Source organism: Gymnoscopelus braueri, assembly GCF_963280865.1.
Source record: "Gymnoscopelus braueri genome assembly, chromosome: 22".
Lineage (NCBI taxonomy): Eukaryota > Metazoa > Chordata > Actinopteri > Myctophiformes > Myctophidae > Gymnoscopelus > Gymnoscopelus braueri.
The window spans coordinates 9,626,983-9,643,296 of NC_137624.1; the positions used below are offsets into that span (position 1 = coordinate 9,626,983).

Sequence of the window (16,314 nt, forward strand, 5' to 3'; positions counted from 1 at the left end):
TGACCTGCTCCGTGGCCCTGGGAGAGGGTCAGACACCACGACAGCACCATCCATGTCTGCTCTCTCTTTTATCAGCCACACAGACAGGGGGACGGACCCCCCCAAGGGCCTTGGATGGAGAGACACAGGCAGGCGGAAAGAGGGGACAGAGAGAGGGGGGGGGTCAGATGAACACAAAGGGACAGACTGACACGGAACACCCCCGTCCCTTCATCTATGAGGGAAAGATCTCCCCTCTCCCTCCCTACGGACATGCTGCTGCTGCCCCCCCCCTCCCGTCCCCGTCTCCCACGCATGACCCCGCTGTCGTCTGCATAGCCCCCCCCCCTTCTCTGTCCCCGTCCCCCTCACTACCCACACACAGTACACTGTGTGGCCAAGAGCGCCCCTACTGGCCATGTGAGGGGTACTGTCTGTATATCACATCGTTTCATAGTTTTAAAAGCCTCTATATGTAGAGAGCCGCTGATATAAATCACACATCCATGTATTAATGACCTTAATGTGCATTGATTATTTAAGATGTTCTTTCAGTTTTCAATTCTTATCTATTTTGAGAAGGTTTATTTGATTATTTATTTTTATTTTATATTCCTATAAAGTTTTGTCATTATACCGGGCAATAGGACGACATGTCATTGTGGGAGTTTTTTATAAGCTATTTAAATTAAATATCTTCAATGTTGTTGTGTATTTGCATTGTATTGTGTACCCCGAGAACAGACCAATTCAAATGTATTTCTTTGAAATGTAATAAATGATTGAATCTGGAATCTCAGCAGTCAAACGACACCGAACCCATCTACGTGTAATGATAACCGTGACATACTGTGTATACAGTAATGCAATTTTATCTTTAATCTCACGGATACGGTAAATATTAAAAAAAATGAACTGAACCGCCATGTGAAAGTGAGTCGAAACCAAACTTTTGAACGTCACTCCCTGCATGTTACCGATGGGGTGACGGACAGGACGGGACGTTGCTTCCTTACCCCAAGTTGGTTATACATCACACTCCATGAGCTATGGGGGCGGGGGCGGGGGGGGGTTGGAGGGGGGGGGGGGGTCCGTGCTCTAATGCATAGCAAACTGGGGGTCCTTGAAAAAAAAAAGTTTGAGAACCACTGCTCTAGGAAGCTCCGTTCCTATGCGATAGTAGTGGTGGTGGTGGTGGTGGTGGTGGGCTTCTTCTGGATGGTGCTTTCGTAGTCCTGGGGGCTGGCCAGGGGCCCTCTATAAAGTCCCGTTTCCTATGCGTTGGTGGTGTTGGTGTTGGAGGTGGTGAGCTTCTGGATGGTGCGGTTGTAGTACTGGGTGGTGAGCGCCTCCAGGGGGTTCCAGCGGTGCGCGTGCAGCTCGATCACCTCCATGAGGAGCGAGCGGGTCAGCTGGGACTCGGCGGGGCAGAGCATCTTGTCGCGCGCCGCCGCCAGGAGCTCCGTCATCATCTCCGGGAGCTGCTCCTCCAGCAGCCGCCCCGTGCTCTGCAACTGGAAGAAGAGGAGGAAAAAAAAAAATCTATATTGTTATTTTTATTTTATTTTCTCTCGCCGTTGTGTTTTATTTATTTATAAAAAAGGCCCTGTGTGGCAAGCTCCCATTGCATTTATCTTCATTTTTTAATTATACCACTACGTTTTTCAGCCCAAGGACCCCCAAGCTGAAACAGAGATGAAGCAGGGGAAACCCCACTACATACATACTGTATAAAATTGTATTTTCATAGATTTCATGCATAGACCTACACCAAACCTCTTTGCCAAAAATAGCCGATCTACAAGCGCACAACGCCTCGCGCTGCGAGGCGTTGTGCGCTTGTAGATCGGCTATTTTTGGCTAAATTCAATTCAATTCAATTCAAACTTTATTCCAGACACACAGGGGGGTCCATAGAGTACATACAACACAACAAATAAATAAAAAACATAAACACAAAGTTCTCCTCAGAATAGGGATGCTGGGTTGAAGTGGTTAATGTAGAAAATTACACTAAGATTTGGCGGACCCCCTGTAGTAACTCTGAGGACCCCCTGTTGAAGACCCCATGCACTACGGGATATGAAACACGCTCGCAGACGCTCACGTTAGACTCATCGCTCCACGTATGAACAGAGTGAACAGGGAAAGACTGCTTTCAGCTTCTATGCTCCAGAAAAATGGAACAATCTCCAGAACTCTCTGAAAATGGATCGATTGGTGTCTCTCCATAGAGACCTTTAGCGTACTACTTGAGGAAGCATTACGTAAGGACGGCACCTGCTTTGCGTAGCCCTTATTTGTCTGTATTGTGGTGTTTTTAATGTTATTTGTATTGCACTTTATTTAAAATGTCATTGCTTTTTCTATATGTTGTGATCATGTTGTACTCGGGGCATCCTTGAACTTCCCTGAATAAATAAAGGTCAATAAAAAAAATCTTAAAATGTTCCAAAAAGCCAGGGGAAGAGGACTAAAATGAGAAATGCAAAATGTATCAATTTGAAGGGAGATGCAGAAAGGAGACAGAGGTGAAAGCAAAGGATAAGTTATTGATTTCTCCACGGTGAGTTTGTTCGTTTTAGAGTGTGTTGTGTTGTCATTTTAAGATCCTTTTATTGTTTTTTTTAAACCACTCAATGGAAATGCACTTGTCTTAGTATGTGCCCGGCAAGACCCTTAGATCCTCTGACACTGGTCTCTTAAAACTACACTACAGTATGTCACCCTTTTTTTGTGAATACATGATTATTTTGGCCAATCTTGCATGGTAGAGTATGTTAATACATTACAACATACAATTTCTCCTCTGAGTAAGTACCTAGGTTCTTTGCATTGCTTTTATTTACACCCACAAGCACAGATCAGAGTTAAAAATGTCGCTTTAAAACATATATTCAAAGATTTGCACAAATTTTCCAAAAAAAGAAATAAAAAAATCACACCCTGTGTGAAGTGGGCGGTGTCTTGCTAGCTAATCACAATACTGAATGGAGTCAACCAATCATGTACAAAAGATAAATACATTTATTGAAACACTCTTTATGATGGACGAAACCATAACTTGAAAAAAACCAATTTAGGTTTTTTTCAAGTTATGGTTTCTTATATAGGGCTATGCACATGTGTCATGTGACACTGGCCAATCACAGTCCTGAATAGATTGTGATTGGCCAATCACGGTGCAGGATAATTGTAAACATTTTGTACACAGGATAATTGTACACATTTCCAAACCACACTTATAGGGGCGGTTTCACCGCCCATAAAGCAGATCTACAAGTTATGAACTTGTATATCTGCTATTTTTAAATGCATCAGAAATGCATGAAATGTGCTACACACAGTATGAATGAAGTTTGATTGACTGATGAATGCAACAGACGTGCTGACAACGAGACAAGTCATCTTTATGACCTTGAACTGTGAACACACACAGATGTGGGTGAAAGGTCACGGTGGGTGTGATTGTAGCTACACAATCGTGTGGACATTGTCAGCATGTCTGACACTATGTCTGTCACTGTCGAATTTAGACGTGTGTGTGTGTGTGTGTGTGTGTAGGACTGTCACGATTATGACATTTTACTTGGCGATTAATTGTCGCTCAAATAATTGCGATTAACTTCTGTCGTTGAACATTATTGGAACATTATGGACAAAAATTTCATTTTTGTTTGGCTTTTAGGCTTCGTAAACAAAAGGTGCACAGGGCAGATATGACAAATAATACATATTTAATTACTTTATACTTAAAAATAAACATTGATAGTGGAAATAGACGATCTACAAGCTCCAGATTTGAGCTTGTAGATCTGTTGATCTTTTTTTTAAATATATATGAACATTTTAAACATGGAAATGATGACTATTATGACAATTCTGCGGGAAAAAAAATGCGAGTATCTCAAATAATTGGGATTAGGCAATTATGTAATAATTATGACAGGCCTGTGTGTGTGTGTGTGTGTGTATGCGCGTGTGTTTGTGTGTGTACACTGCCTGCATGTGCAACCAATATGGCAAGTCGATGGTTGCATACAGTATGTATGGGAAGAGGAGCTGTTTGCTAACATCTGCCAGGTTTTTCTCTCTGCGTCCTTTAATCCGTCGAGGGAGGTAACATTAATGTTTAACGGCAGCACAGCTGATGGGTTTGGAAGAGAGCCAGACCCATGTGTCTGTCTGGTGTATGTGTCGATGTATGTATCGGACCACAGTGTATTTTTTTTAGATAGCATGTTTTTTTTTTAGATAGATGCTACTAGGTTCATTGGCATCCTTTAGTTTCACTGTACAGATATATGCTAGGTTCTTGGTTTACCTGTGATCCTAGTTTACTGAGGCACTACAGTGTCTCTATGCATTTGATGTACAACAGAATGTGTTTACCTTGCTTATTGTAAGTTGACCTGGATAAGAGCGTCTACTAAATGCCTGAACTGTAAATTGGTACGGTCGATACGTCGCTCTTTATTTGATGTTTATGAAATCGGTATCTGCAATTATGGAGCATGTTCAAAACCATTCATCCTGAAAACTTTGGATTTAGAAATGTGCCGTGACGCACTGTGAGCTTGTTCTGTAGATCGGCTATTTTTGAAAGATTTGAATAGGGGTTATTAGACTTAAATAAAAAGTTATTGGTGGTTATTTTTATTTATTTGTTTGCTTATAAGTTAAATGTTTTGTGATTATTAGTCGTTAAAAACTAGTTGTTAACAAGATAAAAGCAGGTATCTACACAACAACACAGTCAATATAGTAAACTAAAAAACTAAAAACAAAAGAGTAAAGAAAGAAAAGAAAGAGAGAGTGAGATAACCACCTGTGATCAAGCAAGGATATACAGTATACTGTACCTATATCTGGTATAAAAAGCCAGTAGTCTGTCATTACACGCCATTAATATAGTGAAGTTAAATCACATTAATCAAATCTTTCAGATTAATTAGAAAATGTTGCTCATTTTGACAGTGGTTCTCAAAGTGGGGTCCGGGGACCCTGAGGGTTCCTTGCAGGGTTTCCAAATGGACCCCGACAGGTCCGTAACTCTGAGTGTGTACAGATGGAACCAAGTGGAACGTTACGGGTCCATTTGGTTCCATCTGTACACTGTCAGAGTTATGGGGGTCCTTGACATTAAAAAGTTTGTGTACCACTGGTTTAGGGCTCCCCAAAATCGGGAGCCAAAAATCTAGGTCTGTAGTTTGGATGTCTGCCACTCAGCAGCAGCACCGGTACAGGTGTGGACTGCTAAGGTGGGCCACATGAAAAAGGTTGACCCACCACAACAACACATGTTATTATTTAATTTTATTTTCAATAATAATAATAATGAAAATCAGTTTGTGTGCCAAAACTAGAGGGCCCTTGAATCATTGAGCTTCATTCTCTTGCTTTGAATCTACTGTTCATAAATTCTCCTGCCCCACCTTTTTTATTATTCATAAAGCTCGGAACTCCCCGAGACCAGATCAGGAGAGGAAACACATTAGCTCGTAACATCAAAGAGGAGCAGTCTGATTTGATGTTTAAAAATACAATATTTGGGCCTCGACGGCTGGCGTAGCGGTCCAGGCACTAGCAGGCGCGGGTTCGACTCCCGATCCTCAATCCCCGTCTCTCTCAGAAAAAGACAGAAAAAGCCCCAAAAATGTATTTTAAAAAAATATTTTTTTTTTAAATGGTCTTACGTAGAGTAAAGTATACATGATGAGAACATGTTTGAACATTCGACAGTTAAGACCTAATATTTCTACAAATGCAACAAATTGCTACAAAACCTGTGTATAGCCAGTCATTTTGGGCATATAAACAATAATATGAAGTGTCAATTTTGGTCTGATAATGACCGTACATATTCAAATCATTTACTTAAGAGAATTTTCTAAATTCTTTATTTACATTGTGGGGAAAATAGCCATTTTAACATGGAGGGGCCCACTCTTCCTGTATCCATTTGGACACTTTCTACATGAGCTCTGAACTGAATTCCTAATAATCATCATATGGCACAAAGACACATTATCGTTGCTGTCGGGTGGAAACCTCGCATGTCCAAAACCGTTACTTTTGAGGAAATGGAAAGAAAGAACCTGTGTACCAATTACATGGATCCAATGTAGTTATCGTTTAGTCACGCTTGTTAATACTTTTCATCTGGAAAATATTTATAAAACCCACGGACAGACTTCACCACTTCCAACCTGGCGTCCCTATTTTGGGCATTATAGGCAAAACATTAGTTTTTCAAAAGCAGTGAAAATAGCCGATCTACAAGCTCACAAGGGTAAATGTATGGGGGAAAAACACAAGATGACATATGGAGATACAAGGTTTCTGCCTGATAAACATGATTTGATTTGATAATTAAATAGATTATAATCAATATAAATGACATTATTATACATTCAATTATAACAATGACGTGCGCCGTCGTCCATACGATACACATACCTCCATGGAACAGCAGATGACTGCATCCTCCTTCACATCTGAGGACTCCAGCAGCTACAAGGTGACAAGAAGACACAGATGTTAAAACGACAGATTACACAAGACGGCAAACGGAATCCAAACAAAACAGGATCAGAACCGTACAGTACCATCGTCTGTCATCGCAGAAACTTCATAGCTTCGTATATCGACTTTTTACAAGTTCTTTTCGTAAATGAATGCCCAACTTCATCATACGAGATTGTAGGGGGAAAAAAGTAGTGAACATAGCCCAATGGTTCTAAAAACTTTTAAATGGCAAGGTCTCCCCTTAACTTTTATTTGACTTCCTTAAAATAACCAAGAGAATGAAAACAAGGACACCAGGAAAAGTTTCCTTGAGTCAACATAGGGAGCCAAGTCAAATCCTCTTTATGTATATACTCATTATACTGTAGCACATTTTGTGTTATTTTGTATGTGTGCTGAGTTTTGGGGGATTGTTTTATATGTACACTGAAATTCTATCTATCTAAGTTGACTTGGGAACTAATAGACCCTGTCAATCTGCAACTAACTAGCAAAGTGATATTGCTCATGGGTTCAACTGTAGGAAAGATATGTAAAGATATCTAGTCCTTAATATCAGCCTAAACACACAGGAATCGCAAGATGACCTAAATAATTTAGTTTGGTTTACCTTCAAGTACAGCTGATTATCATCAACGTAATGATGAGTACTGGATGTACTGTCAATATTGTGTCATATTGTGTGGTCAGCTTTAGTTGGTTTCGCTTTGTAATGATCAGTACTGGATGTACTGTCAATATTGTGTCATATTGTGTGGTCAGCTTTAGTTGGTTTCGCTTTGTAATGATCAGTACTGGATGTACTGTCAATATTGTTTCATATTGTGTGGTCAGGTAAAAAAAAAACTTTAATGTGTGTTTGGTTAATATTGACACATACATTTTAAACTTTACACTGGATTAACTCAATATTGTTTCTCTTTGTAATGATGAGTACTGGATGTACTGTCAATATTGTGTGGTCAGCTTTAGCTGGTTTCTCTTTGTAATGATGAGTACTGGATGTACTGTCAATATTGTGTCATTGTGTGGTCAGCTTTAGCTGGTTTCTCTTTGTAATGATCAGTACTCATCAATCAGTAAATATTCAATCAATAAATTCATAATCAATCAATCAAGAGAGATGGGGAGTGACACGCAGCAAAGGCCGTCGGGATCGTGACTCAAACCCGGGACGCGCTGTCAGGCTACATTGAGCCGCTACGCCAGCCGTTCGGGCCTTAAAATATATATATTTTTTTACAGTAATAATAAGGAACGGTTTTGGATCTACACGGTTTCCATCCGACAGCGACATCACAAGGTCCTAACGCGGAGCGTAAATAAAGCTAATAAGCTTTGGAAGACGTTTTATTGAAACATATTTGAATAGACGCTACATGAACGGGATTAGACGCATGACTAATGCCTTCATGTGTGAATATGTTCAAAAAAAGAAGCTAATCCTCATGATAAATATTATTTTCCTGTTAAGACATCAAACTGGCAAGAAGGCCAGCACGCCAGGCGTTCAGCCAGGGGAACTAGCCAATCAGCGAGCATTAATTTAAAGCCCTGCCTTCTGCATGAGCAGTACAGACATACTGTATGTACACACACACACACACACACACACACACACACACACACACACACACACACACACACACACACACACACACACACACACACACACACACACACACACACACACACACACACACACACACACACACACACACACACACACACACACACACACACACACACACACACACACACACACACACACACACACACACACACAGTTCTAGGGGTCACGATACGCCTAATCCACGATTCGATTCGACTTTTGATTTTAAGGTCACGATTCGATTCTCGATACGATATATATTTTTAAAACGTCATTTATTTCAGCTTTGAGGGCTATATGATTATTAATTTAGGCTATTGTCTTGATTTGTAAAGAAAAACACATGTTTCTCAATAAGTCCCTTTTATTTGAATAATATCAAATGAGAATGAGAATAACAAAAAGGGTTTTATGCCTGTATGAATGAATGAACCATTGGAAAGCGCTTTGAGCACTTGGAAAAGCGCTATAAAAATGCAATTCATTATTATTATTATTACAACAACTGTCATTTTCAGATTCTTCTTTAAGATGAGTTAACAACATTCTTGTGAAGCTCTATAACTAAATAAAATCTAAATACAAAGTTGAACATGTAAGAAAAAAGGATCCAAAGACAACTGTTATTTGGCTACATGTTCTTAAACATCTTAAAGTATGTTCACATTGTTTGAACAGATAAGAGCTTTAACAAACAAGAAATGTGAATAATAAGCTAAGCTAGGGGTCTTCAACAGGGTTTTTTTTTTTTACCTTAACCCCATCCCTTTTCTGAGGTGAACTTTAGCCATTTTTTTTTGGCTGAGAGGTATAGGTGTAGAGGGGAAAAGGAGAAGACGGAGCAACTATCAATGTGCGCTGCGAGGTGTTGTGAGCTTGTAGATCGGCTATTTTTGGCCGAGAGGTATAGGTGTAGAGGGGAACAAGTGAAGACGGAGAAACTATCAATGTGGAGCATAATCGACAAACGGTAGCCGTTTTGTCAACAACGCGTTGGGTGCCCTCATAATTCACTGGGAAGCCAAAATATTGTCAGACTTTTGACTTAATGGAAGCGGGAGGGTTTTCCAATTCTTCCGTTTGTGTATCATCATTACCATCGCTGGCTTCAGCAGTGGCCATGGTGAAATGTAAAGTAGTAGCACAGACGCAAAGCTACAGCGGTCTCTCTCTGTGTGTGGGTTTGTCCTGTCGTCTTTTTTTTCTCCCCCGTCATGCGCGATGCACGGAAAAACATAACAGCGACTCGAGCATGGCTTCCCCCGGACGTGCAATCGGATGTGCGCATGTGCGTATTTTTTTTAATTAACCCTTGAATCGCGATACGGCTTTTGATTTCGATTTCGACACTGTATCGATACGTATCGAGTATCACACACACACACACACACACACACACACACACACACACACACACACACACACACACACACACACACACACACACACACACACACACACACACACACACACACACACACACACACACACACACACGGACGTAACTAAGTACATTTACTGAAGTACTGTACTTAAGTACAATTTTGAGGTATTTTTTACTTCACTGGAGTATTTCCAATTTGCTGTACTTTTACTTCTACTCCACTACATCTCAGAGGCAAATATTGTACTTTTTACTGCACTACAATTATTTGCAAACTTTAGTTACTAGTTACTTTGTAGATTTTTATTATTATTACAAAAATGCATCAACCACTTCAGCCCTACATACATTTTGTCCATTTAAAAATAGCGGATCTACAAGCGCACACGCACACAGCGCAACACCTAGCATCAGCTCCCAGTACTTACCGCACGACTTGCCGCACCACTCACGCGCTGAGTTGGCGGCGCCCCGGGATCGAACTCATGACCTTGTGGTCGAAGGGAGAGTGCTCTACCGACTGAGCTACCCAAACACAAATGTCTAATATTAACCCTCAACCCGACCGGAATCTTTTCCTAATTGTAAGTCTAACTGCTCAAATATTTTTGTAGGACCAGGAAAATGGTCCTCACAATCTCCATTTCTTAAATTCTACTATAATTGCAGGGACATTTGGCCGTCAGAAATACAGATGCACGCACGCATGCACACACGCACACACACACACGCACGCACGTGCGACTCAAACAGCCAAGTTACTCGTACCTACACTCTTCCCTTGATGCTGGCGTGCCAGATAAACACAGGACTAAATAATAGATGGCTTTGCCAGAAAGGAAAACCCCTTTCCCCTCTAGAAGAGGTTTAGTCTTCATCATTGTTTCTCAAAGCGCTGCTCTGCCAAACCTAACAAGCGTTGGAAAACATGCGGTGGATTCACAGGAAACCCAGGCAAGAAGTTGAGAAAGATCATCTTGTGTTTTCGTATTATGTTTTTGCAACGTTTGCGTGTTGTGATGTGGTTCCAAAAATGCAGAAGTGCTTAATGCGTCCAAAACCCCAGGCCTGGACATAAATTAACTCTAAAAACGATGTACCAGATCGGCGTGGTAACTCTGAACAGCATTGACCTTGTCGTACCTATTTTGGGCATGCTTTCTAAAAAGTGTCCAAAGAACAATTTCAAACATTAAAAAAAAAATTGGAAAATAGCCAATCTAAAAGCTCACAACGCACCGCATCGCGGCGCGTTGCGAGCTTGTAGATCGGCTATTTTTGAAATTCCTGAAAAGGCCCAATTCAATAAAGGACCACTTCACCCATTTTCAACTTATCTTCATATAATTGATCCTTGCCAATGTTCATTATAAGATGGCACCATTTGTCCACTCACTTTGTGTATCAGAGGAGGGCTGTGGCCAGTTCAGAAATCTGCCTACCAGTGACATCATCGGTAGGCAGGTTTGGTCATTTCAAACGAGATGTCAACCTTTTTTCTTTTTTTTTCTTTTTTACTGCCATAGCAATGAGTTCTGTTTCTATGCCCTTGTATTAACACATTGAATGCCAAAAACGGTCCGGACCGTTTTTGAGGGTCCAAACGAGAAGTGCCGAAAACGGTCCGGACCGTTTTTGACCCAATTCTATTTTTATACATGTGGGCCACGTGGGGCGCTAAAACGAAACTTTGACATCACCCAAGGAGTTTCTGAGAAGAAGAGGCTGGATCTGGCTCCATGTCAAAAATCCTTCCGGTCGGCGTTTTCAATGTTATCTCCTTGATTAAAAGCTTAATATCTCCATTTCTTTTTAATGTGGTGGAAACGAGCCGTTTTCGATCGGCGATCACGCTGCAATGGAGGGTCGCGTTGGAAATATTATTGTTCCAGGCGTTAGTCGGGACCCTCCGCCGTCTCGCACGCACGCTTTGTTTACATGCACTTCTGCGTCGGGGCTTCTCACAGCACGAAATGTATAACGCAAGTGGATGGAAGAAATGCAGGCACTCAACGTATAATATTTTAATAAACCTCTGGCACCCAATGTGTTAATAATACAATAAAATATAAAATAAAAGGTTGAAATCTTGACCAAACCTGCCTACCAGTGATGTCACTGGTAGGCAGGTTTCTGAGCTGTCCACAGCCCTCCTCAGGGGCGGCCATAGCTGAGTGGTTAGTGAGCCCGCCTAGGGAGCCAGAGGCCCTGGTTGCCCCAGGTACGATTCCAGGCCAGGCCAGCAAATGTGTCGATGAAATGAAATTTGTCCCTGAGCAAGACTCTTAACCCCTAATTGCTCACAGGCCCTCATTGGAAACAAGACCGCAAGGACTTTCATGAACGGACCTGTTAAAGGAATTATCCTTATCCTTAGACGCAGACCAAGCAGACAGAAATGGTACCATGAGCATTATTGTGGACCAATTATATGAAGATAGGTTGAAAATGGGTGAAGTGGCCCTTTAAGTGGTTAAAAGCTATAAAACGATATCATGGCTGCATTTCTTTCAGAGTCCAAAATCATCATCCCTGTGTGATTTCACAAGTCTACATTATACATGAGATTAGCCTCCATTTCCTTACTGTACCAAATCCTTGCCGTCAGGCAGAAACCTCCATATATTTTTTTTCACAAACGAATGCCCTACTTCATCATAGTGTCTCACAAAAGTAGAGAAAATGGTCCTCGGCAACGGACTACGTCAGTTCTGTGTGTGTGTGTGTGTGTGTGTGTGTGTGTGTGTGTGTGTGTGTGTGTGTGTGTGTGTGTGTGTGTGTGTGTGTGTGTGTGTGTGTGTGTGTGTGTGTGTGTGTGTGTGTGTGAGAGAGAGAGGGGGGGGGAGTGGGGTGGTGACAGTAGGACGTTTGAAGTGGTGTCATTATCACTGCAGTCCTGTCATTCTCACACTACTGTAGGAGGAACTGTACCACAAGAACAACCAGTTCATAATGACTTCTCTTGGGACATTGTGTGCGTGTGTGTGTGTGTGTGTGTGTGTGTGTGTGTGTGTGTGTGTGTGTGTGTGTGTGTGTGTGTGTGTGTGTGGGGGGGGGGGGGGGGTCCTCTACTCAAAATCTCCAGTCCTCTTTCCCTCTCTGCAAAAGCTCTCGTCCGCTCCACTCTGTCTTACTTCCCCCTTGCTTCTTCTATCTCTCCCCCTCGACACGTTGGTTAAATGTATCTCCATAATAATCAACTTGAGTAGGAACATTCTGCCACGTCAGAATTCACTTTCCTTATTGAAGATATAAATAAGACCTTTCTATAAATGAGGGCTGCAGCGATTGTTGTATCGATTACTTGTTCGATTAATCGAATGATCGCGAAGCGTGGTTTATTATATATATTTAATATATGAACGAATCAATTAAGCACTCAAGTGTTATTTTATAGATTATCGCATAATGGTATCGCACAAAAAGGGCGAAAATAGCCGAAAAACTTTTGATCGATTTTTATAAAATATATTTTTTTATAATCAATTACATTCATTAGTTTGATTAACTGCTGTACCCCTGAATGAGTGTACCCAAGTCTCCTGAAGGTATAATTAAGACATCAGAGCTTATCACTCTGCCAATGCATTACAGGAGACCAGAAATCCCACATTAATCCCAATCACTGCCGTTCATCAGGCAACAAAAAAGGCAGAAAATACTCAAATCTTTGCTTCTGGGAGATGGGGGTCCGCGACCAAATACATATTACTTTGGGGGTCCTTGACATGAAAAAGTTTGAGCACCACTGATATAGCAACATACGTTTTTTTCAGAAAACTGGTAGAATTTAGAAGACATTTGTAGAATGGGCCTCGGTTCTTAAAGGGTTAAGTCTAATGAATACGGGGCCGTGTTGGCAACGTAGCCGCTTGCTTACAAGATGTGTTGGGAGTGTGTGTGTGTGTGTGTGTGTGTGTGTGTGTGTGTGTGTGTGTGTGTGGGCAGGGAACACAAAACAAGTGGATTGCCACTGAAGAAGCCGAGTTACGGACACCGACAGCACTATTTTACATCTTATATTTTCTTAACCCATTCAATTCAGGAACGCATCTGTGTCATTTTAGATTTCTGTGGCTATTTTTGGGGGAAATTGTGGAAGATTTGTGCAAATCTTTGAATATGAAATGTATATATTTTAGTACGTTTAGTATATTTGTACTCAAATCTTTGCTTGTGGGGATTCTACAATGTCTTAAGTGGCCAGATGGGTGGGCCGCGGATGCTTTTCAAGTGGGCCTTGATCGCCAGAGAAGGTTGAGAAGTACTGAACTACACATTAAGCCTTTGACTTTTGTTTTAATGACAATGTCCTGGTTAGGCTAATCCAAACATTACATTTCTATGACAGTTTTAAACTAAAGAGGAAGGTAGGCTACACACTGATGCTTAGTTACAATCAAATGCTAATTACGGGGCCAGAGCTCTCAGCTCTGGACCTGTTTTAATGTTCCCCTCTTTTTTCTTCTCCCCCTTAGTGCATACGCTTTTTACGAAACTCGGCCATATGGTAGATGGTCATGAAAAACTATCAAGAAATAATTCTCACAATCTTTCGTCAAAAGGTGGCGCTATAGCACTCAATTGAAAATGCCAACTTTGAACAGGTACAACTCATGCCCTGTTTGACCTACAGCCATGAAACTTCAATATACATATGCGTCTACTCATGATCAACAACTTTCACACTCTGACTTTTGACCTCTGACCTTTAGATCTCCCACCATTTTGAATAATATGAAAAACAGTTAAAACCTATCTCCTCCTGGGATTTTTTAGTAATCTGCACGAAACGTTTTACACATGAACTTTGAACCTATGCCGAAAAACTGATGCAAAAGATTTTCCATAAGTGAAAAAATGAAGCTTTAATGAGCCAATGAATATTGCAGTTTTATGACAATTATTCATCTGCCCCTAACACATACATGCAGACTCACATTTCTTTGAAACTTTGCGGTAATGTTGAGGGTCATTCCAAATATCACTGAAACCAATCTTACTCCAATTGGTCAAAGGGGGGCGCTATAGCGATTTTTTTTAAATGCAAACTTTAAACAGGCAAAAGTCATGCCTCGTTTGGCCGACAGCCATTAAACCTGCTTACACATGTGCCTTGACTCATGAGGAACACATGTATCACGTTAACCAGTAAGCTCCGCCCTTAGATTGTCTGCAATTTTGAGCAGTTTGAAAAACACTTAAACCCAGGATTTTTCAGCTATTTGCGTGAAACTGTATCATCTGTGTGATCTCCTTTTTCACAGGTTCTTTTCTGTTGGTCCAATGGCTTCTCCCTTAAGCGAGTGCCTCACGACCGCAAGGTTGCCGGTTCAAGCCTCACTTGATGCACACTCATTTAAGTTGAATTGCAAAAAACATGACTGTATCAATGAATACATATGCAAACGGTAAAGATAACATGAAATGCTTATTTGAGAGTATGTTTTTTCAATGTATGACGTACTTCATTGTGAAAATATCCGATCTACAATCTCACAACTTTTCAGATAGCAACGTTTTGTGAGCTTGTAGATCGGCTGCTTTCACTGGTTTCGGTTTCGAGGAGACATACAATTTCTCTATTGGTAAATGGTTTGTGAACGAGTGATCTTAGTGTTAGTGAAACAGGGGCTTGGTTCATGACAGAAGGCAAAAGTGTATGATCTTCAACAGACAACTTCAGCCTGGATGAAGCTATAGCACTACTTGTAGTGTCTCGTTCTGTGAGTCCGAAGGTTGAGAGTTTGATTCCTGTCAATGGCAATAGGTTGAGCTGTCTGTTTCTCTCACTCTGTCTGTCTATCTGGCTCTGTCTGTAGGTGGGTCATTCCACTTTTCAATTGCATCGCACAAAACATGACTGCATCAAATAATGCATGTGCAATTTTTTAAGACATTACAATCTAATATTTAATTCAGACACTGTGAAACCACATGTTGCTTTTCACTTGGCAGGATGTAAAATGTCATCTCTCTCTCTCTCTCTCTCTCTCTCTCTCTCTCTCTCTCTCTCTCTCTCTCTCTCTCTCTCTCTCTCTCTCTCTCTCTCTCTCTCTCTCTCTCTCTCTCTCTCTCTCTCTCTCTCTCTCTCTCTCTCTCTCTCTCTCTCTCTCTCTCTCTCTCTCTCATTCACCAGGTCAGGTCTGTTGGTCCAATGGCTTCTCGCTTAAGTGTGTGCCTTAGAACCTCAAGGTTGCCAGTTCAAGCCCCACTTGATGCAGACTTCATTTAAGTTGCATTGCACACAACATGATTGTGTCAATTAATGCAAGTGCAATTGTTAAAGATAACCTGAAATGCTTATTTGAGAGTATGTCTTTTCAATGTATGACATAGTTCATTCTGAAAATAGCCGATCTACAATCTCAAAACTTTTCAGATAGCAACGTGTTTCTGAGCTTGTAGATCGGCTGCTTTCACTGGTTCACTTTTATCTTCAACAGACAACCTCAGCCTGTACAAAGCTATAGCACTATAGGTAGTGTTGCAGCTTGTCAATCCGAAGGTTCAGGGTTCGATTCCTGTTAATGGCAATAGGTTTAGATGTCAATTCCGCTTCCATCTCTCTTCAATCTATTATGTTTCCAAGTCTCTCTCTCTCTCTTCAATCTATTCCGTTTCCAAGTCTCTCTCTCTCTCTTCAATCTATTCCGTTTCCATGTCTCTCTCGCTCTCTCTCCCTTCAATCTATTCCGTTTCCATGTCTCTCTCTCTCTTCAATCTATTCCGTTTCCATGTCTCTCTCTCTCTTCAATCTATTCCGTTTCCATGTCTCTCTCTCTCTTCAATCTATTCCGTCTCTCTCTCT

At 41.1% G+C, this 16,314-nt stretch overlaps 1 protein-coding gene across 2 annotated transcripts in view; it reads right to left on the bottom strand.

Annotated features, from left to right (window-relative positions):
* Positions 1–357: 357 nt before the first annotated feature.
* Positions 358–16,314, bottom strand: part of ctif (CBP80/20-dependent translation initiation factor) — a 109,923-nt gene continuing 93,966 nt past the window's right edge. For both annotated transcript variants that reach the window (XM_080419659.1, XM_080419658.1), the window contains 2 exons: positions 6,439–6,492; positions 358–1,493 (listed from right to left, as the gene is read on the bottom strand). In XM_080419659.1, coding sequence (XP_080275785.1) covers positions 1,254–1,493; positions 6,439–6,492 — 294 coding nt within the window. In that variant the 3' untranslated portion in view covers positions 358–1,253. The remainder of the gene's footprint in view (positions 1,494–6,438; positions 6,493–16,314) is intronic.